The following is a 26,646-nucleotide window of genomic DNA, read 5'->3' as shown; positions in this document are numbered from 1 at the left end:
TGAAGTGTAACGCTCTCCTATGACACCCAGTTATCAAAGAAATACCCAAAGTGGAGAACCTCCTAAAGAGGTTCACAGCTATCTCTAGAAAATCTCATCAATCCTAATCACAGTTAATAGTAAGAATCTGACTCTACAGTTTATCTTACTATAAATCTGATTACAATTCTCTGTGGAAATTTATTTAAATATTACATAAGGTTTAATATATGGCGGTAAAACTGTATTACAAATGCCAGTTCTTGCACTGGATAGTGAAAATGACTTTGGAAGTATTCCTTGATCTAGGTCAACAGATGACATGTGAAAGAAAGTAAGCTGACACTTCTAACCTTAAAGTGAAATATTCCCTTAAAAAAGGACTAACAAAAATCTCTAGACTAGAGTGAACATCCGGGTGATAAATGTAAAACAGTGGTATCCACAGTGGGGTGTGTTCATTCGAGGGCATAAACAAGTTATGAGATGTAGGAAGAAAATAGAATATTTTTAACTTAAAAGTTGAAAAGTGCCTTCATTGGGTTGGGTGTGAGATGGTCATATGTTAAATATGGTGTGAGGGCATCCTGAGAGAACAGCAGACTGCTCATTTTTCTGAAGACTGATGGAACCTCACTTAACTATTTGACTGTACTTTCATGCTTCTGGCCAGATTACATTGGTCAAAAATCACAAGTTTCTTGTTTACATCCGAGCAGATCTTCAGTTTGAGTAATCAATGGAACAAATGTTCACAGCTATGAGGGTACAGCAGGGCCTCCCTGCTGGCGCCAAGTGGTTAAGCGCTGCACTATGAAGCAATCTGCAGCCTCTGCAGCACCAGTTCCATCCCCTACCGGCCAGGGAGAAACCCACATGGCGAGGGAGACCTTTCCTGTCTCTCCCGCTGCTCTCCTCAGCAGTGTATTACAGTCAATATGCCTATTCTGTTCCCCACTCTGTCTCTGGTGAATCCTCTCACCCCTGCATCTCTGGCCTGTACCCCAGCTCTTGTATGCATAAATAAATCTTTTTTTTTTTTTTTTTAAAAGGAGGGTACAGCAGGATCCCATTGGCTTATTTTAGGGAGGAATAAAAGCTTACAAGTTTAGGCCAAAAAAAAAAAAGGAAAGCACTTCCAGTTTAGGGAAAAAACAAAACACCGCCACCAAGAAAAAAAACCCAAGTCATCTTGTTTTGGTGTTCTCATTGCCAAAGTAGATTATTCGTGTTATTTTATTGGGGTAAATGTGCATATTTAAATTTATATAGCAGGGACAAGAGCCGAAAGCGGATTAAATACAGCCTTTATCATCTAACCCTTACCACTCCATATAACCCGGCGGCACTTGTGAATGCTTCTGTGAGCTTGGACATTAGATGGCGCTCGCTCTTAGGAAAAGCCTGAACGGGGACAGACCAGTCACTAGCGTTCAGAAATCCAGTTCTGAAGCCCAGCAACTGTGTTTCGGTGAAGTCGCCTTTCTGGTTCCGGGGGTCCTCGCGCGTAAAGCCAGGGGTGGTTACGGAACAGATGACTTTCCACTGCAAACCGTCAATTTTGAATATAGTGGTGACGCTGACTGGCAGTGGCTGCCGCTGGCTGGAAGAGCGAACAATTCGGAGGAGTCAGGCTAGGAAAGTGTGACAGGTCGAGGGTGTGCGGCTGCGGCCGGAAGGCAGGAGGGTGACTGCGGAGCCCCAGCCCTGCACAAGACGCGGGCGGCAGAGCAGCAACCCGCTCACCACCCTGAGTCTCCCTTTCTCTGGGGAGCCCTGTCCAAGTTACTGCCAGAAAACTCGCTTTTCAAGGGGAACATTTCGCGCGGGTCATAGTAAGGCCAAACACACCTTGGGACACTTCAGGATAAAGCACTCGGGCCAGCGGGGCAGCACCCCACAAACTAAACACGCCCAGGCCCTACGTGCAAGCACAGCAGCAACTTCCGCCCGCGGGGCTCGGCCCGGGGGCGGGCCCGGGAGGTCACGTGGGGCGGCTCATTCCAGCCGGCGGGGCGCTCCGGGGGACGCCGTGCGCCACGTCACGCAGGTGGTCCCATCAAGCCCGCCCTGGAGCAGGAAAAAGAAAAGCCGGCTGCGTCCCGTGTGGCCACCCGAGGGCAATATAGTTTCCTGTAGCGGGCCAGCTTCCTCCTCGAGCTAAGTGGCTTGGGAGACGGCCTCCAGGGCGTCCGCTCGACGCCGCCGCTCCCCCTCGGGTAGGCGCCCCGTTGGTCTCGCCCTCGCCCCGCCCCCGCGCGGCCCGGGGCCCTCACGTGACCGGCGCGCTCCCGACGGGGGAGCGGAGTCTCGGAGGCGGCGCCGCAGGGGCCAGAGGGAGTGACGGAGCGTCGTGCGCCGCAGCTTTCTCCGGGGTACCCGCGCCGAGGCCGCGATGTCGGGGCACTCTCGCCCGCTGCTCTGGGCGGCCGCCTGCCTGGCCGCACTCTGTGTGCTGACCGCGGCTCAGAGCACCGCCGTGACCCCGAACACGACTCAGCCTGCGAGTTCAGAACCTACCAAGCCGACCCCCACGGCGGCGCCCACCCCCTCGGCGGCGCCGACCCCCACGGCGGCGCCGACCCCCGCGGCGGTCACCACCCCGGTACCAGGTGGGCGCCGCGCCAACGGGCACCCCGCGCCCCCGGAGGGCCGAGCCGCCCTCCCTGCTCGCGGGGCGCGCGGGGCCGGGGCCGGGGCCGGGGCGGGCCGCGCTCCGGCAACATGGCGGCTCGTGGCGAGGCCTGAGGGAGCCCGCAGCAGGGCGGGTGGGAGCGCCCGGGTGGGAAGGGGCGGCCGAGCGGGGGTGGCCATTTCCGACCCCAGAGTGTCCCGCGCTGAGGGGCTTCTTAAAGGTTCCTCGTGAGCCCCAGCCTCGCCTTCGACTGGGGAGAGAGGCGGGACGTGGCGCTCTCCTCGGTGGAGGCTGCTGTGGGACTGACGGCGGGGCGAGGCGACGCGCCTCCGAAGTTGGCCGAGAGGTTGGACTCCTCTCGGGGGCCGGCGGGGTGTCCACCCGGCTCCTCGCTGCGGAGGGAGGCTTCTCCGCAGGTTGGCGAGAGAGGGGGCGAAAGAAACTTAAAGACATTGATGTTCGTTAGTGTCTCAGGTTCAGCTCTGAGAAAATAAGTCGCCTGAGATTTGATGACATTTCGCGCGTAGGTATGGGGTAATACCTGAGGCTTGACAATGAATGAGTTAAAACTGCACGCCATGCTCTGTGCAAAGGAAGAAAAGCGCTCGTTAGTGTCCCTGGTGCTTCGCCTTTCAGAGTGCACGGAGGTGATGAAACTTAGGAGAGTAGATGGAGAGAAAGTAACTGCCGGGACTGTGTGTTTAGTAGGTTGCGAAGCTGGGGTTAGGACCCAGGTTTGTCGATTTTCTAAAACCTGATCAAGGGCACGCCTTTCCTTAAGCTTAAGCTCTGCGGTTGGTTTGGAGATTGGTGGAGGCACACACCACATCTTAAAACAGAATTTGGCAATGCCCGGACAACTCAAAAGGCGCAGGGGGCGGGGGGGGGGGGGGGAGGGGGGGTGGGGACCAGGAAGGAGGGGTAAATTTAATAAGGTGAAGAAACCCTAGATATTTAAATCTGCCATCTAGTGTGACTGGTATTCTCATTAATATTGGGTAAGAAGTAACTTGGCATCTTCATAGAATTGCTGAGTGCAAGGATTTTTGCCTTGGCAGTTTTTTGTTCAGCTTGGTCATAATGTTTTGCATCCCTAGTGTCTGTATTTTAAAGAGAACGTTTGGAATATTAAGTTAATTGCCTTTGTACCATTGAAATGTGTGCAAAGGAGATGGTTTGTTTTCTGTAATAGTTGGATAAGCTGTAGTCTGAAAGGCATCGAGTTTAGTTCATTGTATACAGCACTCACCGTGTTTTCCAGATATTCTTCGCCAAGCACAAAAGATTTTAAACAGCGTTTTCATCAGTATGCAAATCCCTGAAGAACTTATTTTTACTTTGTGCCTTCCCCAACCCCAAGGGTACCATACGTGTCCCAGTTTCTCATAAGTATTAATGGTAAATATCGAAAGCAGTGTCTATGTGCAGAATTATTTTTTAGAACTGTATTCTCATTGGAAAGCCAATGAGAATTGTTGTTCAAGATATTTAAGTTCTAGGAAAATGGGTAGAACCCAATTCTGTAGTTCTTTTGTTCTTCCAGACACGAAATTGCAATTATCCTTCCTTGAGGTCTTGTTTTTTGGGCCATTAAATTATTGAGAAACACCTTGCTAACCTGATAAATTATGTGTTTATGAGTGTAGCCCCCTTTAGCTATGTTGTTTTTGAACCCAGGAAAGAGTGGATTATTTATAAATTGGGAATCTCGGGGTTTTTTTTTTTTTTTTTCAGAATGGGCATCACCATAGCTTGGGTTCAACTTGTAATGAATTCTTATTACAATTAACAATTCCAGTGTCGCATTGATGTTTGGGACAGTCCTATCCCTGTGTGTAATGTTGGCCATATAACATAGACTTTTCCCAATATTTATATTTTTTAGGGATGCTTTCAAAATGCCTCAATAAATCTTGAATGTCTGAAGTAGCCCTGTAAAAAGTTTTTAGATACCATGATGCAGCGAACATTCCCACTAGCTTGTTGTCCTCTCCCCATCTTTCTCTTAGGTTAACTTCAGACTTTTTTTTTTTTTTTTAATAGAGGCATGTTTTATTTATTTATTTTTTTGTTTGTTTTTGTTTATACATGCACTGGGTAAAGTCAGAAGCACGGGAGGGTGAGAAAATTCACCAGAGCCAGATCGGGGAGCAGAGTAGGCAGAAGGACCGAAGTACACTGCTGAGGGGAGCAGCGGGAGGCAGGAGAGGTCTGCGCCCCATGTGGGACCCTCCTCAGGTGGCCGGGAGCAGCAGGGGATCAAACTGGCGCTGCAGAGGCTGTGGGCAGCTTCGCAACCCAGCGCTCAACCGCTGCGCCACCGGGGAGGCCCTAACTTCAGATTTAAGTCACTTATAATGATTGGAATCTCTTAAGTTGATTTTTAAGGTGGGGGATAGTTAAAAAGCAACATAAGCATGAGATCTACTCTCTTAACCAATTTTTAAGTGTATAACATTGTAAACAATACATACAGTGTTATATAGGAACTGTCTAGAACTTTTTGATCTTGCATGAAACTTTATACTTATTGAACACCATTCGCCAATCCCCCCCACCCCCTCCAGGCTCCTGGAGGCAGCCACCATTCTATTTTCTGCTTCTGAGTTTAACTATTTTAGATACACCTCATGCAAGTGGAATCATGCAGTATTTGTTCTTCCGTGACTGGCTAATTTCACCAAGCATGATGGTCTCAAGATTCATGCCCCTTTAGCATATGACAGAATTTCCCTGAATAATGTTACATTGTGCGTGTGTGTAACATTTTCTTTATCTTTTCATCTGTTGATAATAAAGAAAAACTCTTGACTATAAAGTTTTCCCATTTCTCTGAATTAGCAATTCTGATACTGTATGTGTAATGCTTACTGTTTCAAAAAATAGTATAAAGTGAGATACCAGTTAATTGATATAAATTTTAATCTCCACCAGAACCCTGTGAAAGCCACAGCTGTGTTTCCTGTGTTAATGCTAGCCGTGATAATACTTCCTGCTTTTGGATAGAATGTAAAACAGGTAAGAAACTTTGGGATTGCTTCAATTTTGGGAATACAAAACTGTTTCATGTAACATTTTGAAATATACTGTAGGGTATTCCTGAACCTTGAAAATTATGTCGAACATTAAGTATAGTGTATACTGTTTATTTTGCAGATCAGATACTTTTCTGTTAAACTGCCAATCGATTACTTAACAGTCCTCCAATAATCTTTTTGTCTTGCATTTCCCTGCTCCTGTAATTTCTTAGACTTGGTAATTTAGGCTCAGTAGTCTTTAAAGGAAGAGAAGTTGTAAACCTTTTTAAGGTTGGGTGTGCCAAAACACTGAAATTAGATGTGAGAGAGAAAGTTGTAAAATTTTGCCCTAAAAACTGTTCCCCAGAAGATCTATAGAGATACAGTATAGATATTCATTGGACATTTAGATGAGGGAGAAGAATGATGTGGGGAGAAGGTTGCTTAGTCTGTGCTTTTGTTAAGCTTTAAATTTACCATTAATTTGATGGAGGAATAAAGAGTTAAATAAACATATTTTGAAATAACTGTAAGGTTTTTCTTAAAACCGTGGGGTTGCAGCGTAGATTTCCTAACGAAGGTGGTTACAAACTAGGTCATAAAATGGAATTGAATAGTGCACCCCTACCCCCCTCTGCACATTGTATGACAATTACAGGTTTTGTCAAGTTTTGGAGATTGAATGCCTTGCTTTGGCATATGTTGAGGAAAGCTCTCCCTTCCTCTTGCTCTAAGTCTTCCCATCTTGGCAAGCTGATGCAGAAAGTATGGAATACTAATGTATGAGATCTAGAACAGAAGTCCTACTGCTGCAGGGCATCTCCCCTATTTACCAAGCCTTTATTAGATCCTGACTACTTCTCCCTGCGGACTCAGCCCTCTTATGGATTCTCCAAGACTTCTTTGATTGTACCATAGTTGTATCACAATGCTGAGGTGATCTCAGTGTTTCAGATTTATCTGATACTGTATGTATTCAGGTGGAATTTAGAAGGATATTTTGGGAAAGCCTGTGTCATAGTTTTAAAACAGGAAAAGAAAAATAACAGTATTTTGTTAATATTGGACTTCTGAGGTGTTTATACTGGAATTTGATTTTTGGATGCTATTCTGGAGCTTTAACAGTCAAAAATAATATAAGTGAATGATTGGTGTCACTTGTCTTTTTTATTTTTCCGCAGCAGAGAAAAGCCACTGTTCACAAAATTCATCGAAAGTTGGTGATTGCCAGTTACTAAACAGTACAGACCAGTGTTCTGGTAAGTATCCACCCTGGCTTCTGGGCACAATGGTCACAAAGAGGTGAGAAGATAATTGCTTCAGTTGCCCTGATTTAGTATTTGGTTTGAAACGTTCCTATGAATTTAATCTTGTTAAAAATGTAGATACGAATAGCATATTCATATTCATTGATTTGGCTATCCTATGGAATATTATAAATGCAGATGCTTCCTTTTTTTTTTTTTTGTTAAAATTTGTAAAAATTTCTCTAAGAACTCATTACAGTCAGTATAGTTTAGACCCTTTTTTTTTTTTTTTTTGGCTAATCTTATTATGGCATGTTCCTGGTTATTTACTGGTGATTTGCATGGTTTCTATCATAATGCTGTGGTTAAATGAGTCTTCCTTGTATTCATTTGTTTCTGTACTTTGATTACTCTTTATTCTTTACTATGCTAGAAATTGCTAAATTTCTAGATGAATTGGATAAGTAATTCTATTTATTTGGTAGTAATCAGAATTTATTTCAGTTATGAAGGCCGATAAACTCCAAATTACAGTAGCTTAAACAATAGACAGATTTGCTTTGCTTTCATATGAAGGAAATCTGGGCTTGAGTGTATCTGGAGAGATAGAATAGTAGCACTAGAACCATTAAGGTTCTAGGTTTTTACTGTTACTCCTAAAAATGGCTTTGCCCTTACTCTCCAAGGTTGTTGTTCACATTTCAACCATCACATTGATATCCTGCCAGCAGGAAGAGGATGGGATAGAGGCTTATCTTACTGATACTTCTTGGAAGTTGCACATGGGTACCTGACCACAGGAGAGGCTAAGTGTCTTTCCTGAGGAGAAAGGAAGTGTTGCTAAAAATTGGTGCTTCTGTCTAAAGAAGGGGAGATGGATACTGGATGACAGTCTCTTCTACAGGTGGTACTTAAATGTGAAAATTGAGACGTGATACTCAAATGAATGTAGGCTGGGAAATAGTGTGTATAGATTAGGAAAATTTTAGACAATTTTGACTTACATGTGGGTTTTTTCCTTTTTTTAGTAGTGCCTACTCCTCCATTGCCAACCCATTCTACAGGTAATACAAGATAAGTTACTCTTTTTCCTTCCTTTCAGGCTCTGTTGATGGGCAGTTTTTTTTATTTATTTGATACCTATAAGTTGATACTTTAAAGATTAGTAGACTTGGACCACAGTTATTGCATTAACATGTAGTGTTTGTGATAGTGACACATAACACTAGTTTTTCACATTTATTGAATCTGCAAATTTGCCATAGTTTTTTATGTTAAGTCTGCAAGCCACTTTTTATGGATTTTGTGGAAATCTTGGGAAATACAGAAGCCTAATAAAGGAAATTAAAATTTCTTATAATCCCCATCACCAAAATGTTTTCAGTAAGTTCTTTTAGTTTTTTTATGTTGTATCAAAATAAGTGAACTACCTATAAAGTTGGGTGAGATGTCCATGCACATTTGAATTGCTTTCCCTATTACTGCAAGCGTTGTTGTACACACTTTTCCAGAGCAAAGGGAAACAATTTCCCTAAAACCACTGTGGGTTTTAGAGAAATTTTAATTTCTTCCCCCTAAGTCACTCTGATATTTCTCCCTTGATTGCTTCACACTGGATTCTCCTGTGAACTGCCATAAGTCTCATGTTTTACCTCTCTTTGGTTCTGTTAAATGATAGGAAGTCTACAACTTAACTTGCAGAAAAAATAGTTGAGTAGCAATTAGTGGTTGAAAAACATAACTTTATATGGTCTCTCTTTCCATAGTTACTGATGAAGAGAGCAAGTGAGAAATTAAGGGACTATTAAGGAAGTGATCCAAAGTAATCTGTTTTATATAGAAGCTGTGGTGGGCTGAGTAAGAGAGTTTGGCTTTTTGGTCACTACAAGTAATATAAATCTTACAAATACTTCATAGAATAATTGAATTGTGTCAAACATATAGTGGAAAATGTTCATAATATTAATTAGAAAACTGTAGTAAGTACTTCTAGTACAGTTTTATTTTTGTTATATATGCACTTAGAGAAATGGCAATTAGGAAGTAACATGTTACTCTGAGTGACAGAATTACTTGTCTATGGTACTTTTTAAATTTGGTGTCACCAGTAGACTTATCTGTGAATTATAGTACATCAATAGCAGTATAACCCCTTAGTGTTTGTTCAAAACAAAATGTTTTGCCTGTTTGCAAAAAAAAAAATGGATTTTACCATGTTATGAGGGTAGGTAGTGAGAACCAAGTAGCAAATTTGAGAATTTTTTTCTTTAACATTTTCAGATAAAATCAGTAATTGTGATTTAAGACTGAAAGTTTGACATGTTTAATTTGTGAAGTGTATTTTTTTGTGTGTGGTTACACAGAAAGTGTATAAGCAACAAAAACTGAAGCATGTTATGAGTCTTAAAATAATCATACCCTCTAATTTAGGAGAATCAATCCTATGCAAGATGAGATCAGATATTTCCCTGTAAAATGTTAATAGCATGGAGAAATGAGAGAGGACCTAAGTGTCCATCCAGGAGTGGGAGGGAAAAAATGTATATAACAATGCTCCCTAGCAAGAGAGAAAAGCATACAAATGTGCCTGAGCATATCCATCAGTATGAAGATGTAGTCTGTTAGTATCTATTAGCAGTGTCAATGCTAACACAGTCCCTCAATGTGGCTGTAGCTTTTTTAGAGAGGTATTATCAGATGATTATTTAAACTCATGTAGGATGGCAGACTAGAGCTAACCTCTGGGCTGTTATATGTTGAAATCACTGTGTCACTTGGACACACATTCTTAGAAATGATTGGAACATAACCATGTGCTTTCATTTATGTGTTATCTTTGGCTGCTTTTGCACTTTACAGTGCAGAAATCCTGAAATAATTTACAGTCTGCTCCTTTAAGAAAAGTTGTCAACTCCTGAAGTGAAGATAAATCTTAATACCTATATAACACATACTGAGTACCCTTGCCTTTTTTTTTTACCATGGCTTTTAAAGTTAATAGTTTTTGTCTTAGAAGATAGATTATTAAAAGCAATTGTAGTTTTCCAAGTAAAAATCAAAATCAACAAGCAACTATAAACCAGAGACACACTACTAGGAGGGGGTGGGGGGGAGAGGAAGGATTGGGTTCAGAATAAGGGGCGGGGGTGCAATTATATGGGGACTATAACCAAAATGAAAATGCATACATTATGCAAAAATGAAAAATGATGTAAGAATTATATAAAATAAAATATTTTTTAAAAAAGCAATTGTAGTTTCCCCCACTTTTTGCAGACTTCATCCAGATGTATACATAGATTTTATACTTAACTATACATAGATGTTAACATAGTTTTATTATTGCTTAATGTTTAAAAATGCATATAAAAGCTAGTGAATGTCAGTGAATTGTTAACTGAAGTGTGGCCTTTATTCTCTAAAATATTGAAAACTTAATTGAAGTTGATAGCATTATTTTAAAATAATGGATGCAAGAGAACTGAAAAGAGTAGAAACCTAAGGTTTTTAATACGTTGTTTATATTTCAGCTAAAACCACAACTCTGCCTTCCCCTTCTACAACTTCTCCCATAACTACTACATCAGGTAATTGAAAATTTGTTTTATGTATCATTGATTTAGGTTATGTATACAAAATTGCCTTTTACTCTTTCCACCATTTTCCAGTTTTATTCATAAATGTTTGTGAGCTGAAACTCATCTCTTCCATTTAGAGGACCAAGATAGTAGGATGTTAAAGCAATAAATGATAAATTTACTGAGAGGCCTCTTTTAATCACATTTGGCATGACATGTTAGAACTAAGTGTTAAATGTTTTCCAAAACCCTTTAAATACAACCTGTGGTAAAATTTAGTTACTTATGACTTAAAAATTAAATATTGATTGCTATTAGGCAATTGTGTGTAGTATTAGAACATGACAATTTGATCACTAAGAAATGTATACTTCAACCATATTTTTAATCATTTTTACATTCTTTTATAATTCTTAAAAGTGCATTTGTGAAAATTAACTTTTTTATTAATGATTTGACAAAGTATAAATTATTTTTTGGTTATACCACAGGACACCATAGGTACACAGGGTTAGTAAAGCTCTCTCGAACCATATTTGATTCTGATGAAATTTTTTTATTGCCTTCATTTTTATGCTTTCAGTGAAATCATTTGTACAACTACAGAATAGTTGCAATTAATTTTAAAGCTGGCCAACTTATATAGCTTTTAGAACCAGTGTTTATTTCATAATCTAAGAAAAAGCAAATTTGTGAAATGACGTAAAGTTCATGGTTCCACTTGAAGTGTTATTACTCCCTGGAAAGGAATTTGTTTTGTTTCCTCTTGAAATCTTATACTCCCTGGAAATAAACTCAAATTTTTGTGTTATTTTCCTTACAGCTTGGTAATATTTTCTCATAATGTAAAATTTAGAAAGGCAGACTCAAGATATCTTAATTAAGAAAGAGTTTTTTTGCTTGTTGGAATTATACATGCAGGTACTTAAGGTTATTTTAATATTTAAAAAAAAACCTGCAAACTGCAACCACATTTTTATTTACCTTACATGATACTTAGTAAAATTCATCCTGTATGTATTTTAAAAACAAATGTTAATATTTACTCAAAAATAATACACGATCTGAAGAAAGTGCAAATGTTTTGAGTACTTGACATATTCTTAGGGCATAATTTATATATTAGGAGAATCTTTTTCTGTCATTTTTGTAGTTGAAGTTGTGTTAGCAGCACTAACCACTTTGTTATCTCTGGATGGAATGAAGAATAGGATTGATAAATGATTACTTTCCTCAGTTTGGGGTAAATTCTGAAGACATGACTCAAAATACTGTATAAAATTTAACACATGGCAAAAATGGAAGCTTAGGTGGATCGAAATCACAATAGCAGACCATGAGACTTAAACGGTATTTTTATTGTCTCTATCTCATTTAACAGGTACAGCTAATACCACTTTAACTCCACAACCTATGCGGAAATCTACCTTTGATGCAGCCAGTTTCATTGGAGGAATTGTCCTTGTGTTGGGACTGCAGGCTGTAATTTTCTTTCTCTATAAATTCTGCAAATCTAAAGAACGAAACTATCACACTCTGTAAACAGACTAATTAAATTAGCAAGAACGGACGTGTAACTCACTGAAACCAAAATATTATCTCAAGATGTCCCACATGGAAGACGATATTCCAGGATCTTTAAATTTCCAAAGGATGCATATAGGATATTTGGAGCATTGTCTTTGAGGAAGAATCTGTTAAATCATTTTGCTCAACAGGAATATTTAAGATATTCTGCATGAATCCTTGTGGCTGTCTTCTTTTATTTTAAATGGCTGCTGCTGTGGGATTATGTTCTCTTCTTGACATGCCAAATGTAACTTTCTGTAAGTGATGGAAAATATTGTTCTGCACAGGCAACCTCATGACTCTTCTGGCAGTTTAAATTTAGTCCTTTTAAATCTTGAAAGCTGCATTATTTTTACCCTAACTCAGGATGTAGTTTAGTGACCAGAACTGAGAAGAAAGTGCCAAATGAGCTTCAATCAGGTGGATTTTTGGCTATCATTTCAAAAGTGGAATAAATTTATAAATTTAGTATCCTTAGAGTAAACTGTATCCTTAGAGTAAAAATTTGTGATTGATAATAATTATTTTTTTTCTACATTAGAAATAAGAGGCCACATAGGGAATTACATTCCAGATTTAAAGAAATGAATGGAAAGGATACAGGCATTAAAGTATAGTAGGTTATTGCTCGTACTTGTAAAGCACCTTATATCATTGAGAAAATAAAGAACAGTGCCTTAAAAGACAGAATGAAAGGTAGGCTGTAACTTAAAATGACTGAGGCTAGAAGTTGGTCTGAGAATGTAACTTGATGTGAGCAGTAGTGAATCTGCTTTTAGGTACCATGCTGTTAGTATTCATTTGAAAACTTACTTTATCTCAGAGCTGAGTAACTTAAGCTAAAGGGTATTATACAAAATTGAAAGCCGCCTTTCTTATAGTGAACTTCCCAGTATTTTTCATATGGCTGTTAAATAATAAAGATAAAATTGATTTATATTTTCCTTTGTGCTTCAAAAAAAGTATCCTAACACTATTGTACCTTGAAGGACTTCACCAAGCTTTCTTGAAAAAATAACTTCTTTGTGAGGTAAGAAAATAAGTTATTTTGGAATGTTTTCCTTGACTTTTTGGGACAGTCATTTTTTAAGTTTTGAGACCACAGATGTGACTAGTGTAATTTCAGAAAATCAAAGGATTTTTTTTGGCTTATCAGATAACTATAGATTTTTAATGATTGCCTTGAACGGACGGATTGTGCTTTTGCTTTTTCTTCCCCCTTTTTCTTAGTTTCAGTTCCTGTAATAAGCATGCATACTTTTATTTAGTTTGTGAAGCACTACTTTTTTTTGGTTTTAGAGGTATATTTCTCCCTTGTCTTTGACACATTGGATTAGTTTAGAGGCTTAAATTTGTTTAAAGTGAAGTTTTGTTTTTCTAGTTCATGTACGTTTTATGTTTTAGTTTCTTTAGCCAATAGTGGCTGAGTGTAGCACTTGGTTTTCAATATTTTATAGTAGGATAGAACAAATTGCTTTGGTCCATTTCATAAACAAATTCCTTGCATTTAGATAATTATATTAAAGGCTCTTAAAAATGAAGATTTACTCTTTCTTTATTACTTGCTGATACAGCTGAAGTTTGTTTTACTTGCACATTTGTACATATACCTAATGTTTTCAAGTGCCTTAATTGTTTAAAAATCTCTGGCTTCAAAGGTTTTTGGGGAAAGGTAGGTTTACCTCACAGTTTTGTGTTTTCATTTCTAGTAATAATCTAGGTACCTCACAAAAAACTTTATTACGGTGCCATGGCTATTAGTTTTTAGTGAGTGCTATAAAATGTAAGATTCATTTGAAAATAATTTCCATTTCTCGCAAAAGTGGCAACAATTAGCTACAGTGGTAATATCTGTCATTTGCCTAAATATGAATACCTTGCCACACATCAGTGTCAGCACATAAACTATTTTCATGAGCTGATGAAGCCTCTCATCTGTAATTTTGAATACTGATCTAACAAAATCATAAGAAATTAGTTTTTGCAAGTCTACAGAAGAGCTCTTACAACAGAACTTACAGCCGTTCCCTCCACCCCCTTAACTTTAGCAGTTATCTTGAGCCATTAATAAATAATTTTTGGGTTTTTTAAATCCAGAAGGTATATAGAAACCTCTTCAGATTTTTCATCTGATATGTTCATGCAGATGTAGTTCTATCAGAAATACTTGTTTTACTTTACAGATATTTGTTGCACAGACACTGCTGTATGTAGAAATTTCTGTTTCAGTTCTTTAGAAACTGTAAAACCAATCTGTATCATGTACCAAACTGATTTAAAATAAAACTACATGTTTATTGAATTCACCAGCTTTTTACCTCTTTGGACTGTGAAATTTCATGCTAATGAATTTACCTTTCCTGTCTGTTTGAGGATGGTTGTCTATTTATTTATGTTTTCACTTCAGTGTTTTTGGTCCCTAGGAATTAGGATTGATTTAAAGGTAGTGTCTAATAATCACCAAATGGTCTGGATATTTCTTTTTCTGTGATGAACAGTCGCTCTAGCAAATGATTACAGATCCCTTTGGAAAATGTTGGGAGAAGATTTATGATGTACACCTGCAGTAGTTGTGTAGCGTCCTTCCTCAAGGGTAACCTTTCACCTGCAGTCAGTGGTCTGTAAATTGACTTAGATCTGGAATCTGAATATGAAACTATGAATCTCCACCTTGCTGACTCAAGTCAGGTTTCAGCTATCGGAGTTTTTCCCATGTAGATCAAGAGGCACTCTAATAGGCTGCCTATATGATTCCATTGATCACAGAAATATCTGTGCCAAGACATTTTGAATACTAATACATCTCTGCTATTCTCTGTAGTAGGTATATGCACTTTGTCTGACAGTTGGCTTCTGCTACTCTGAGACTGCATCATCACCATTGAAATAAGTATCACAACAGAAAAGCTTGATGAGATTGTGAATTCAATTGTTACTGTAATTTAGCATTCTGAACTATTAAAATTTGGGCTTGTGACTACCAGAAATGAAATATTTTAAAAGGCTATTGTGCAAGCTCTCTAGTTTTCAGACCATGATTTGAGTTGAAGATTAAAGGACCAAGGTTGTCATTTCTTCAAGTGCTGAAGTGCATTCTGTCACAGGAGTAAGGGCCCTTAGTGTGATGAGTCAGGAGCAATTTAGGCTCCCAAGCCACATGCTTCAGCAGGTACTTCATTGCAGTTCACCATGGGTGATAGTGTGGTTGTCTTGCTGCTGTGTGCGAAGAATTACTAGCACTCAATTGTCTGTTGGCAAGGAGCACAGCACAGTGCTCAAGCTCAAACTTGCAACCAAACAAACCCCATCTTTGTGAATCTGTTTGCTAAGACTACTCCTGTTGTAAATCTCTATTTGTGGGCCAAACAGGAGGCAGAAACCACAGTAATCAAACAGGGAAAGCTTATTACAAAGAAATAGTAACTCTAACAAGAGCTTGAAGTAATGGAAGGACTGGCTGGTAAGGAATACAAGGATGGCAGATTTAAGGAGCAGCCACTATCCAGGCTTTGTGCTCAGACCTCATCGGAGAGGATGTGGCCAAGATTCACTGGATGATGGTGAAGCACCCGAAGGATTCCAGAACCTTTCATAGGAAGTACCACCCCAGTGGCACTTTCCCATCAGGCTGTGTGTACTGCTGGTGCTACGCACTGCAGAAGCTGCATGCACTATAGTAACTTGATGCTGCAGAAGGCATGTGCATTCCCGAAACTTTCCTAGGAGAGCACCTCAGACCTAGGAGAGAAGCCCTTCCTCCTACAGGTTTCCTCCAGCTCGCTACCGACAAAGGTAAAGAAGAAACACGTATGGGGTCCAGATTTATTATTTCACAGTAGATAATTAGGGATGAATTTCGAATTGAGCGGTAATAAATTGGTGGCTGGTACTGTAACTTGCCATTTATAATTTTCCTATCAGAGTCATCAGTCTTACTCTTTGCTTTTGTTTTTTTATATTCTATTTCAGAAGTCCATTTTTTTAATATTTTATATAAGTCTTACATCATTTTTCATTTTTTGCACAATGTATGCATTTTCATTTTGCTTATATTCCCCATACAATTGCACCCCCCCTTATTTTGACCCTAGTCCTTCCTCTCCTCCCCCCCCCCCCACCGTAGTGTGTTTTTGGTTTATAGTTGCTTGTTGATTTTGATTTTTACTTTGTATTAATAAGTCTTCTTCCTGGCCCCTTATTTAGGTTTTCTGAATTCCTGTTATGAGTGAGACCATCTGGTATTTTTCTTTTTCTCTGAGCATGATCTATTTCTCTGAGCATGATCCCTTCTAGCTCCATCCATGTTGCTGCAAACTGCATGTGTTTATCTTTTTTGATTGCTGAGTAATAGTCCTTTGTATATATGTACCACATCTTGATCCAGTCATCTATTTTTGGGCATTTGGGTTGTTTCCATAGCTTAGCTATTGTAAATAGTGCTGCTATAAACATAGGGATGCAGAGGCCCCTTGGAATTAATGTTTCTGTGTCACTTGGGTAAATACCTGGGAGTGGAATTGCTGGACCATATGGAAGCTATTTTTATATTCTATTTCAGAAGTCTATATTCTATTTCAAATGTCTATTTTAGATATTTAATCAATTTGGAATTCATGTATCTCATGCAAAATGATTTAGTCTACTTCAAAAAAAAGTCTCCTTAAACTCAAAAAGCCTCATATAATATACATAAATTTTTGTATTTAAGTATTTGGCATATTGTTTCATGGTCTGTTCCTTTGCCAGAGATAGATTTCCTTGTCTGAATAAAAATAGTTGGATTAGGACATTATAAATGTCTGAGGAGTGTTTTGATAGTTATAGAAAAAATGAAGACTCTTAGAGAAGATGATGTTCTTAAATGAAACAAATAGAAATAAGTGCTGTAAATTTAATTGGACTAATCTCTGTTCTAGTTTTTCATATGTTAGAGATACTGCTAAGAAGCAATGCTCTCCTGGCTGTCCCATCTAATCAGTAACTAGATCCTATATTGAGAGGTTGCTGGTTGACCAGAGGCTAGGCTTAGGTTACAGAAGTGCATACCAAGTCTGATGTTTTAAAATCTAGGGCCAAACTCAAGTTACAGGCCAAAAATGGGACATACAAGATGTAATCATTTTAGTTATTCGATACTGCCTTCATAGTATTGCTAACAAAAATTAGATAACAAGGTTTAGAATCATTTTTATTTATTCAAATGCTCATAGAAATAAAACTTGGGGGAAAAAGGATATATGATTACCAGTCAAGTTTGAATGGGATTCTGGATGGAGCTGTTTGAACTTGAAAAGCTGAAAGTTGAACACTTTCTGCTACGTTGGGTAGGAAAACTTCATCAATCCTTTTTTTGTGTTTAGTAGGTACCTGCAATATAAATATTAATTAGCTATTTTAAAGAATAGCTGAATAATTACTGTTACGACATCATCACAAGTTACTGGTGTGACCAAGATCACTGGTTCCGTCTGGATAGACTTGAGTTAGGCTAGTTAGTGTGCCCTGTACATACTTTACCACTTGTCATAAAGAGAATTATCAAGAGTGACTCCATCAATGGAAAGCCATTTCCAGCTAAGGAAGAAACAAAATCTTTAATATGAAGTAATCTAAAAAATTGTGTTAGTGCAGTGCTCTTTTCTAGATCATTGTATTATTTCTTTCCAGTCATGTATAGATTCTTCTTCAGTTGCTATTTATCTGACTTACCTTGCATTCGTCAGAGCATAGATCGGAAGAGGCTTCAACTAATTTTGTGCCTTTCCTGGACCTCACACATTTTGCTTGGGGTCTCTTTACGTAAGTCAATGGGCCCTCAAGACACTTCCTGATAGATAATTATTATTAATGATTAGCCTTATACCAACACCCTTCTAAATCTTTCAAATATAGTAGATTGCCTCTAAAACATTATATTACAAACTATTATTTACTCTTAATATTCTCAATTATAAGCATTGTGATCACCACCACCCTCAATCCGGTGGTTGGAACATTGACTGAGGAATGGAGTAGCGATGAAGTGGCTCTTAAAAGCTCTTAGAGTTCCACACATACCAAATGAATGTTGCTTCCTTTGAAAAGGTTTTTGTAGACATAGACATAGTAGAATTTCACCTTTTAGTGAAATATAACTGCACAAAAACTAGCAAGTCAAGCAAATAGTAGACATTAATAACAGCCTTATTTAAATGATCTCAATTGAGTGTTACTTCCTTCTGTGTGTGCGTAACTACATGTTTAGAAATAGTGCAATAAACTTTTAGTCCAGTAACTGAGTCCTTTAGCTGCAAAAGCCTTAGAATAACAAATTTCCTCTAATGGAATGATCACAATGTCCCCTTTTTTCCTCAAGAGAGGAGGAATTCTTAAGCGTGTTAATTAGATATGCAAACCCTGCGAGGAGAAACAAGCACTTAGTAAAATTACTACTGTAATTCTTATTACAGTAGAATAGGCAGTGGAGAGGATGTAAAGGTCATTTTACATAGTCTAAAAGCTGAAATATAAAATATTTCATATATATGCTGCCATTCAACCTCATTTTCATTCCAAGTATTTCATCAGAGGGTATGTTTTTCACGTTTTAAGACTTCTAAAACTTTCTGCTCTGCCAGGGAACTCAGAGAAGGGATCTGATGCTGCTTGTTAATTACTGTAGATGACTGAGAAAACAAACAAACAAAAATTTAAAGACAGAACATAGCAAGGTGTTGTTACTGACTTCCATACCCATTAATTGAGTTGTAACTGAGTAGGTACTTTTGGACTAAATGTTTCAACGTCAACTAAAGAGTGACACCAACAAGATGTTTTTGTCAGCAAGATGGAGAACAGGAAGCCTTGAATGCTTGTTTCCCTGACAAACACTGACTCAGCAATAATTCATGGACAAGTTTCCTTTGTGAGAAATCCATATCCATACCCAAAGCACTTAGACAAGATACTGATCTATAATTTTAACCCTTTGCACTCCAAACCATTTTACGATATTTTGATTTAATTTCTTGTGCCATTTCAAGATAAAACTTCAGGGAAACATGCATGTCTCAAAAAGTTGCGTTGAAATAACCTCAATTCCCCGTAATCACTAATAAATTGCAATGTCCCCTGAGAGGGGATATCCGAGTGATATGCTAGAATTCCGATGTCCCCTGAGAGGGGACAGCGGAGTGCAAAGGGTTAAAGGTAAATTTGAAGTAGCCCTAAAAGTATAACTTTGTATTTACATTTTATATATATGATCAAATTTATCATTACTTACAGTCATTGGCCTTTGAATCTTCCTTGTAAGATTACTCTTTAAAAGATGTTGCTGGGGGTATTTGGATGAGGTGGAAGCAGAACTTAAGGCATACTGAGTCCGGGATATAAGACCTAAAATGTTAAAATTTTTTAAAAAGTTTACAACTGGTTGCAATGTGTAGGCTTAAATTTAATTGATAAAATTTTAGAGCTTAAAATGGACATCTAATCCAGCTACATCAATTTTGAGTAAGGATGTCAAAACCTAGATGGAGTTTTTTTGCCTGAAGGTCACATGACCTAGTGAAAGAGAAAGAGCTGAGGGTGACTTTGGACTACGATGCATAGAAATGGACAGACTAAGAGGTATGTAAGTAATAAGAGTAGTAATTAACTAAATTTGCGAGTGAGGGAGAATAGCTCCCAGATTTCTGGCTCAAGGAACTGGATAGAGGGTAATTACATTTGCTGAGATGGCAACACATTATGCTCTCTGAGTTGCTGGTGGAGGAGGAGTTGGGAAGACAGGTTCCATATTTTGATCTCTTGAATTTGTGAGCCTGAGACACTGAATGTAGATGTCAGGCAGTCATTGGAAATAGAGGTCTAGAGCTCAGATTCTTAAGCTGCAGAGATAGACTTGGCAAATACCGATTAAAGTTGTGGGAACATAATGTAAATACCTGAAACAGTATAATGTAAGAGAAGAGGCCAGACAGAGCTCTGGACAACTCAAATGTTTAGAGGTTGGATCTAGGAGGAAGAACTGTAAAAGTAGATGTAGAAGAAGCAGTCAGAGAAGGAGAAGGAAAAGAAGTGCCATGGAAATAAAAAGCTTCTAGGAAAAAGGTGTGGTCAGCTGGCTCAAACTGAGACAAAGTGAGGAATCAACAGGGTTCATTAGACTTGAACATAAGGAAGTGATTGTCGTCTTGGCAAGAGCAGTTACAATGGAGTAGTGGGGAAAAAAATCAGGTTGGTGGTGGTATGGCTGAGACTGATACTTAGCCCTCAATTGCCATTTTCTCCTTTCTTTAATAATAATAGAATTCCCAACTTTTTTCTTGGATACATAATATCCTGGAATAAAAACATCCTTTGATGTAACTGAAGTAGCACCTTTGTCTTTAGCTATCATGCCCTAATAAGCTGTCTTTTGCAGTTATGTGTGGTCTTGGGCTAATTAGCCAGTGAGGTATGCAGAAGTGTCATGTGATTTCCAGGAAGTTTCCTTTAAGGAAGGGAAGGCACTTCTTGTTTCCTTCCTCCACCCTGTTTGCCAGAAAGCTTAAGTATCCATCTTGGACTATGAGGTAGAAGCCACAAATTGAGATTGGCAAAGCACATAAAAATCCTGGGTTCCCAGTGATGGCAGAAATATCAAAATAATCCTGGATAGCTTATATCTGAATTTTCTTTTCTTAGACGTAAACTTTCCATTTGTTTAAGCCATGATTATTTTATTTTTTGTATATATATTTTTAAATCTTTTAAAAAAATCTTTTAATTTTTTAATTTTTAAAGATTTATTTATACAAGAACCAGGGTACAGGCCAGATGTGCAGGAGAGTGAGAAGATTCACCAGAGACAGAGTGGGGAACAGAACACTGATGAAATACACTGCTGAGGGGAGCAGCGGGTGAGGCAGGAGAGGTCTGCTGTGCCATGTGTGTATCTCACTGGCCGGCCAGGATCGAACCCACACTGCAGAGGCTACAGACAGCTTCACAGCGCTGCGCTCCACTGCCTGCGCCTCCAGGGAGGCCCTTTTTTTTTTTTTTTTGTATATTTTTGTATTTTTTTAATCCTAATGGATATCAACTAAAAATTGAATTAAATAAATTTAGTGAATTAAGAGTCAGTTAAGAAAATAATGACTTTTTTTTTAAGATTTATTTTATTTATACAAGCACTGAGTATAGTCAGAAGCGCGGGAGGGTGAGAGAATTCACCAGAGCCAGAGGGGAGAGCGCAACAGGCAGACTGACGAAGTACACTGCTGAGGGGAGCAGCGGGCGGCAGGAGAGGTCTGCGCGCCATGTGGGACCTTTGTTGGCAGCCGGGGATCGAACCGGTGCTGCAGAGGCTGCGGGCAGCTTCGCAACCCAGCAGTCAACCACTGCGCCACGGGGGAGGCCCAATAATGACAACTCTTAAGAAGTTTGACTGAAGTATAAAAGAAGGAATATGTAGTCAAGGGAAACTTGTTCGATGGTGGGTTTTAAGTATGGCACATATTAAGTATGGCACATACCATACTTATAGTTGGCTATAAGATTAAAGTATTAGCTGAATGGAAAATAAGAATGTATAGAGGATGAACATGAGGATTAGTTGATAGCTCTTGAGCAGGTAGGAGCAAACAGGATCCTGTGCCCAGGGATTGACACAGAGAAGAGAGAGGGCATATTTCCATTTTAACATGAGGGAAGGAGAAAGCAGTTAAGAGAAGAGACGAGAGCTCATCCTCTAACTCTGCCTTTACTGATGTGGGGCGCGAGGAGCCTGTTGCTACCATCACCACAGAAAGGAGAGACCCCAGCCATCTTATGCTTCCAACTGGATAACAGTAGAAAGGATAGGTATGACTGGCTTCTAACTTTAGCACTAATAGCTAAGGTACTATCAGGCTGTCCCTTTGGAGTGCTGGGCACCAAATAGGTGTGACCCAGTCCCTCCCTTTGAATGAATCATGGGAAGTCCTCAGTAACCGCCCACTATCACTGCAGAAGGGGTCAGAAGGCAGCTGAGACCTGGGAGTGATTTCTGCCTCTGCTTTCTGGTCACATCCCCAATCCTGGCAATTAGGGTTACCCTCACCTGCCTGTGGCCCCACTCTGGTTCTCTTTCATGAGTGTGCAGGTGTTGGAGAATATTGGTGTGTGAAAATTAATATTCAGAAACTATTTAAATGAGATTGGGGGCCAGCCTAGAAGATAATTTTTATCACACTCAACACTATTTCAGTCAGCTGAACTACCTCCTATGAAATCCTTTTGCTAACTACTCCCCATATAATTCACATGGTAATAACCTTAACATTGATACCATCCCCCTGCTATTACGAGCAACATTCCTCACAACTGCCCAACAGTAATGGATCATCTCCTGGCTCCACAGGATGATCTGTAAGACATCCACTTTAGGTAAAGCTGACTTCTCCTTGTTCACCAGTTCATATTTGCAAGGTGAAAATGGTAAATATTGTGTTGGATATGCAATATCAACATCCTTTGATGTAACTGAAGCAGCACCTTTATCTTTAGCTAACACAGCCTAATAAGCTGAGTCACATACGCTCAGATGTATGTGCACTCTAGTCAAGGACAAATTGACAACATTTGTACTGATAGGAGATATGCTTTAGAGTAGCTCATAACTTCAGAATGTTGTGGATACAACATGGTTTCCTTACTTCCACTGGAGACAAAATTTATTTATTTATTTATTTATTTATTTATTTTTATTATAATGTGAACATAGGGCTGGGGTCAGGAATGTGATCAGAAATTTTATTTTATTTTTAAAGATTTATTTATACAAGCACTGGGTACAGTCAGAAGCGCGGGAGGGTAAGAGAATTCACCAGAACCAGAGGAGGGAGCAGAGCAGGCAGAAGGACCGAAGTACACTGCTGAGGGGAGCAGCGGGTGGCAGGAGAGGTCTGCACTCATTGTGGGCCATGGAGACAAAATTTAAAATAGACCTTACATTCAGGAGTTGGTGGATGCTATACTTTTACCTATTGTCTTAACTATTATCAGGATTCTGGAACATTCTATAATTGACTCCCTAAAACAAAACAATGGGTCAAATAAAACCAAACCAGTAACAAACTCTAGAAATCTGGCTAGAATTCAGGCTTACCAAAGAGGGAGAGTAAGGAGGGAGAACAAATTGGGGAGGAGACACAATGGACTATAGGTACTCTGGTGTGGTGTGGTAACATATATCTGAAGAAATGTGAACCTTACCTCTGAATCATACAAAGTGTTGTAAACCAGTGTTACATCAATAAAAAAATGAAATTGACTCTTCAGAATCTAGATGCTGAAAGAAATCACCTTGCTAACATTTCCTCTTATTATTATTGCAGCTCTTAAAGAAACCAGTAACAGCTAAACTTCCGTCATGGTGCAAAGGGACATTTTTTCAAATAATAAACTTAGGCTAAACTGGCTAGAGAAACCCAAAAATTGATCCCAATAAACGAAAGACAAGATTGGAAAGTCAATAATTTTTGGTATGACAGAAAGAGAAGGCTCTGACCTGGGTCAAATAACCCTATCCTAAAGGAAGTCCTAAAATTTCCACTCCCAACCACTGTACATGCAGTAAGCCATCATTCTACTTATAAATACCATTCATGGATCAATATTGGTGAGGAAATATCAATAAAGCCACAAAAAGTGTCTACCTTACTTGTTCTATCTGTCCAAAATACACCCCAGGGAAGCCTGTACACACTGCTCCTGGACATTTTAAATTGCCAAAGTGGCCAATTGAGTTTTGGCAGTAGGATTTCTCACAGTTGCCTTGTCTTGTGGGTGGAAATATGTTTTAGTCATGGTCTGTATTGTCTAACTGGACTGAGGCCTTCCCTTATAACCAGGATCTGCCTCTTCTGAAGCCAAGTTTCTACCAAGGACCAGGGTCTCACATGGAGGACCCTTCTAGAACTACCCATTTTACTAGTCAGGTGTTCCCAAAAGTTTGTTGCCACTTAGCTTGTTTTACATTTCTCACCATGCTTACCACCTTCAGTCCTCTGGTTAAATCAAATGCACCAACAGTATCATTAAACTCAACTACCTTGGCCCAAAGTCTTGCTGTTTATCCTTCTAAATCTCAGATCATCCCTTTTTGGAACTCAAACTCTCATCCTTTGAGGTGGTCACAGGGTACCTAATGCACTTAGTTCCTGCCTCTTTTGATCCACAGCTAATTTAAGGTGATATAGCTCAATACTATAAAAAGCCTATTAGCTTCTATCAAAAGAAACCATATTCTGGTTGTGCAATCTTTTCACAGAATGCTCCAAGGCGACAAAGGCCTTCAGCAACATCCTGTAATGTGGAGGTTCATCTGTTGGGAAAGACACCGCCAGAAAGACTTTTCTTCAGTCTCATTGGTAAGGCCCCTATATAGTATTGCTAACAAACCCTGTGTAGGCTGGCTCCAAGGAACAGACTCTTGGATTCACCTAAAGAAATCATTACCTCCGGCTGGGCCTGCAGGTACCTCAGGTAGTTCCGTCTGGTACCTCAGGTAGTTTCCAATGGGTGCACTTTCCCTCTGATGTAAGACATGACATCTAGGAAAGGTCCTTCCTGACACTAAGGGACAAAAAACACCACTGAATCTGGAATAAACCTGACCTGTGATCAGCAATGCTTTCAGAAAAAGATCCTGTTCAAAAGGGGAAAATGTGAAAATTAATATACAGAAATCCTATTAAAGGAAGAAAAGAAAAGAGAGTCCATATATCTAAAAACTATAGCACCCAAGATGCCAGTGGGAAGTGATGCTGCTTCCCAGTCCCAGCAGAAGGAAGGAGGTGCCTCCTTGCACAGTAATGGCCCCTCTAAAGGTATTATGGGGATTGCTGGCTTTGGTTCTAGAGACGTCCATTGTGTGTCTTGTTATGACACTGCACTTTCCAAATTGCCTTTTAGTTGTTTCCAAATAAATTCCCTGAGTTGGTGAAATAAACTGATTACTTTTTTTGTTTGAGCCTAACCAATGGTAGCTTTATCAGACACATTAACCCAGAGAGGGATTAAAAAACTACTTGACAAGGTTGAAGACAGAGGGGAAAAGGAGAGACAGAAATACCCAGGGAGTATGGAGAGGACAGTGCAAGTTACAGAACTATCCAGAATCTGTGACCAAAGTAGGGCTCTTGGGTCTCTGCTGCTCTTCCTCTTTGGGCTGGGACCCTGGGACAGGGAACATCAGCCCAGCTGTGGATGCCAGGCAGCAAGACCCCAGAGAAAGGAGGAGGGCCCTTGGGCTTTACTGGCAAGCCCAGTTCTATTCTTAATAAACCCAAAGTAACTTTGTTTGCTTGATCTTTGAAACTGAACTTCCTGCATCTGAAAGGCTGTGTTTTCTCATATCAGTCACTCTTATAAGGAGCCAAAAGGAAACATAAAAGATAGCACACATGTGTCAAAGTATAATAATTGACTTAGTGCTAATATACTATGTTGTAGATGTGCATTATTTTATTTAATCCTCAGATTGCACCTTTGAGGTGGGTGTTTCCATTTCATAGAGATGCTGGTTAATCACAGAGCCCAGTGACAGAGTAGGATCTGAATTTGTGCCCATACATTTAATCATTAGCCTCTGTTGCAGAACAGGAAAGAGGATTGGATGACCTTAGCAAGAGGACAGTCACGGTTACTGATTTGGTGATATTTCCAATAGTCAAACAGAGAAGAGAATTTGGAATTTACTTGATCCTCATCTTATAGGGGAGGAAGCTAATCTAGAAATGTCCTGTGACCCAGGCTCTGCTCCAGGCTGCCTGTTGGCTGCCTTACCTAGAAGGATTTTTGGATTGGCTATTCCATAGGACTTCTCACACCCAGGAATCATAATGTACTTTATAAATAACATCTGAGAAGCATGGTCATTAGTGTTCCAAGCCATTAAGATGCTTCAAAATCTAGTGAGATATCAAATGTTCTTCAAGTGGCATATTGTATACTTCTGAGGCCTGTTTTTATGATTGAATTGCTTTAGTATAGGATGTCAGTACTCCAAGGTGAAGTAAAGTAGAAAGTTCTGTTTGCAAATCAGAATCAGGGTTTATTCATTCATATATCACTCATTCAGTTAACAAACATGCAGCACCCACTCATGAACCACTAGGTTGTAGTTGCTAGTCCCTGACATCTGCCTTCAATTCTGCCCCTGGTCCTGAGAGCTTGTTCTAGCGAGAGGAGGGAGGGGGTATCCTTACCGCCTGGTGAACTCATCTGGACAGACAAGTGCTTGGAGTCGTTAAGCTGGCTTTGTAGTTCTTCTACTCGCTGGAAGGCGTCCAGCTTCATGCTGCGCTCCTGGGCAAGCCGGCTTCTTGTCTGAGGGGAAAATGTTTGGGAAGCAGACATGCTTTTTGATACATACTTTAGTTTCTTGGGCTCCCAGGGAGAGTTGGGTCAAAAGCTGCCCCAGGAATATAAGTTTTCATGATGTCCTAGTCAGGTTGAACACAGCTTCTGAGAATATAGAGCTCGAGGAAGAACCAAGAACTTAGCCAAAGAGGAAAAGAGGCAACCCTGAGACCCTTATTACCTTGAGTATTGCTGGGTGTTTACTCACAGAGTTCTATCTTTTATGTTTATTTCACCAAAGAGGGTAGAGA

General features: G+C 39.5%; 2 protein-coding genes across 2 annotated transcripts in view; one reads left to right on the top strand and one right to left on the bottom strand.

Annotated features, from left to right (window-relative positions):
• Nucleotides 1-2,310: 2,310 nt before the first annotated feature.
• On the top strand, nt 2,311-14,363 carry CD164 (CD164 molecule). The gene is made up of 6 exons (XM_037520195.2): nt 2,311-2,591; nt 5,549-5,632; nt 6,813-6,890; nt 7,907-7,942; nt 10,409-10,465; nt 11,838-14,363. Exons 1-6 carry the CDS (start codon nt 2,375-2,377, stop codon nt 11,996-11,998), a joined length of 633 nt encoding a protein of 210 aa, XP_037376092.1. The 5' UTR covers nt 2,311-2,374; the 3' UTR covers nt 11,999-14,363.
• A 2,903-nt stretch (nt 14,364-17,266) lies between these two features.
• LOC119252763 (coiled-coil domain-containing protein 162-like) overlaps nt 17,267-26,646 on the bottom strand; it is a 41,681-nt gene continuing 32,301 nt past the window's right edge. The window contains exons 15-17 of the mRNA XM_037520194.2: nt 26,242-26,362; nt 19,290-19,402; nt 17,267-17,392 (exon numbers count right to left, since the gene is read on the bottom strand). Coding sequence (XP_037376091.1) covers nt 17,267-17,392; nt 19,290-19,402; nt 26,242-26,362 — 360 coding nt within the window. The remainder of the gene's footprint in view (nt 17,393-19,289; nt 19,403-26,241; nt 26,363-26,646) is intronic.

Source organism: Talpa occidentalis, unplaced genomic scaffold, assembly GCF_014898055.3.
Source record: "Talpa occidentalis isolate TD23 unplaced genomic scaffold, MPIMG_talOcc4v2.1 talOcc4.2, whole genome shotgun sequence".
Taxonomy (NCBI): domain Eukaryota; kingdom Metazoa; phylum Chordata; class Mammalia; order Eulipotyphla; family Talpidae; genus Talpa; species Talpa occidentalis.
The sequence above is the reverse complement of the archived record's forward strand: the minus strand, read 5'-3'. Positions and strand labels throughout refer to the sequence as shown.

Excerpts from the sequence above, each read along its gene's own strand:
- CD164 (XM_037520195.2), top strand. The coding sequence starts at position 2,375 with ATGTCGGGGCACTCTCGCCCGCTGCTCTGGGCGGCCGCCTGCCTGGCC. Across the intron at positions 5,633-6,812 it reads TTGGATAGAATGTAAAACAG|CAGAGAAAAGCCACTGTTCA; the intron begins GTAAGAAACTTT and ends ATTTTTCCGCAG. Across the intron at positions 7,943-10,408 it reads ATTGCCAACCCATTCTACAG|CTAAAACCACAACTCTGCCT; the intron begins GTAATACAAGAT and ends TTTATATTTCAG.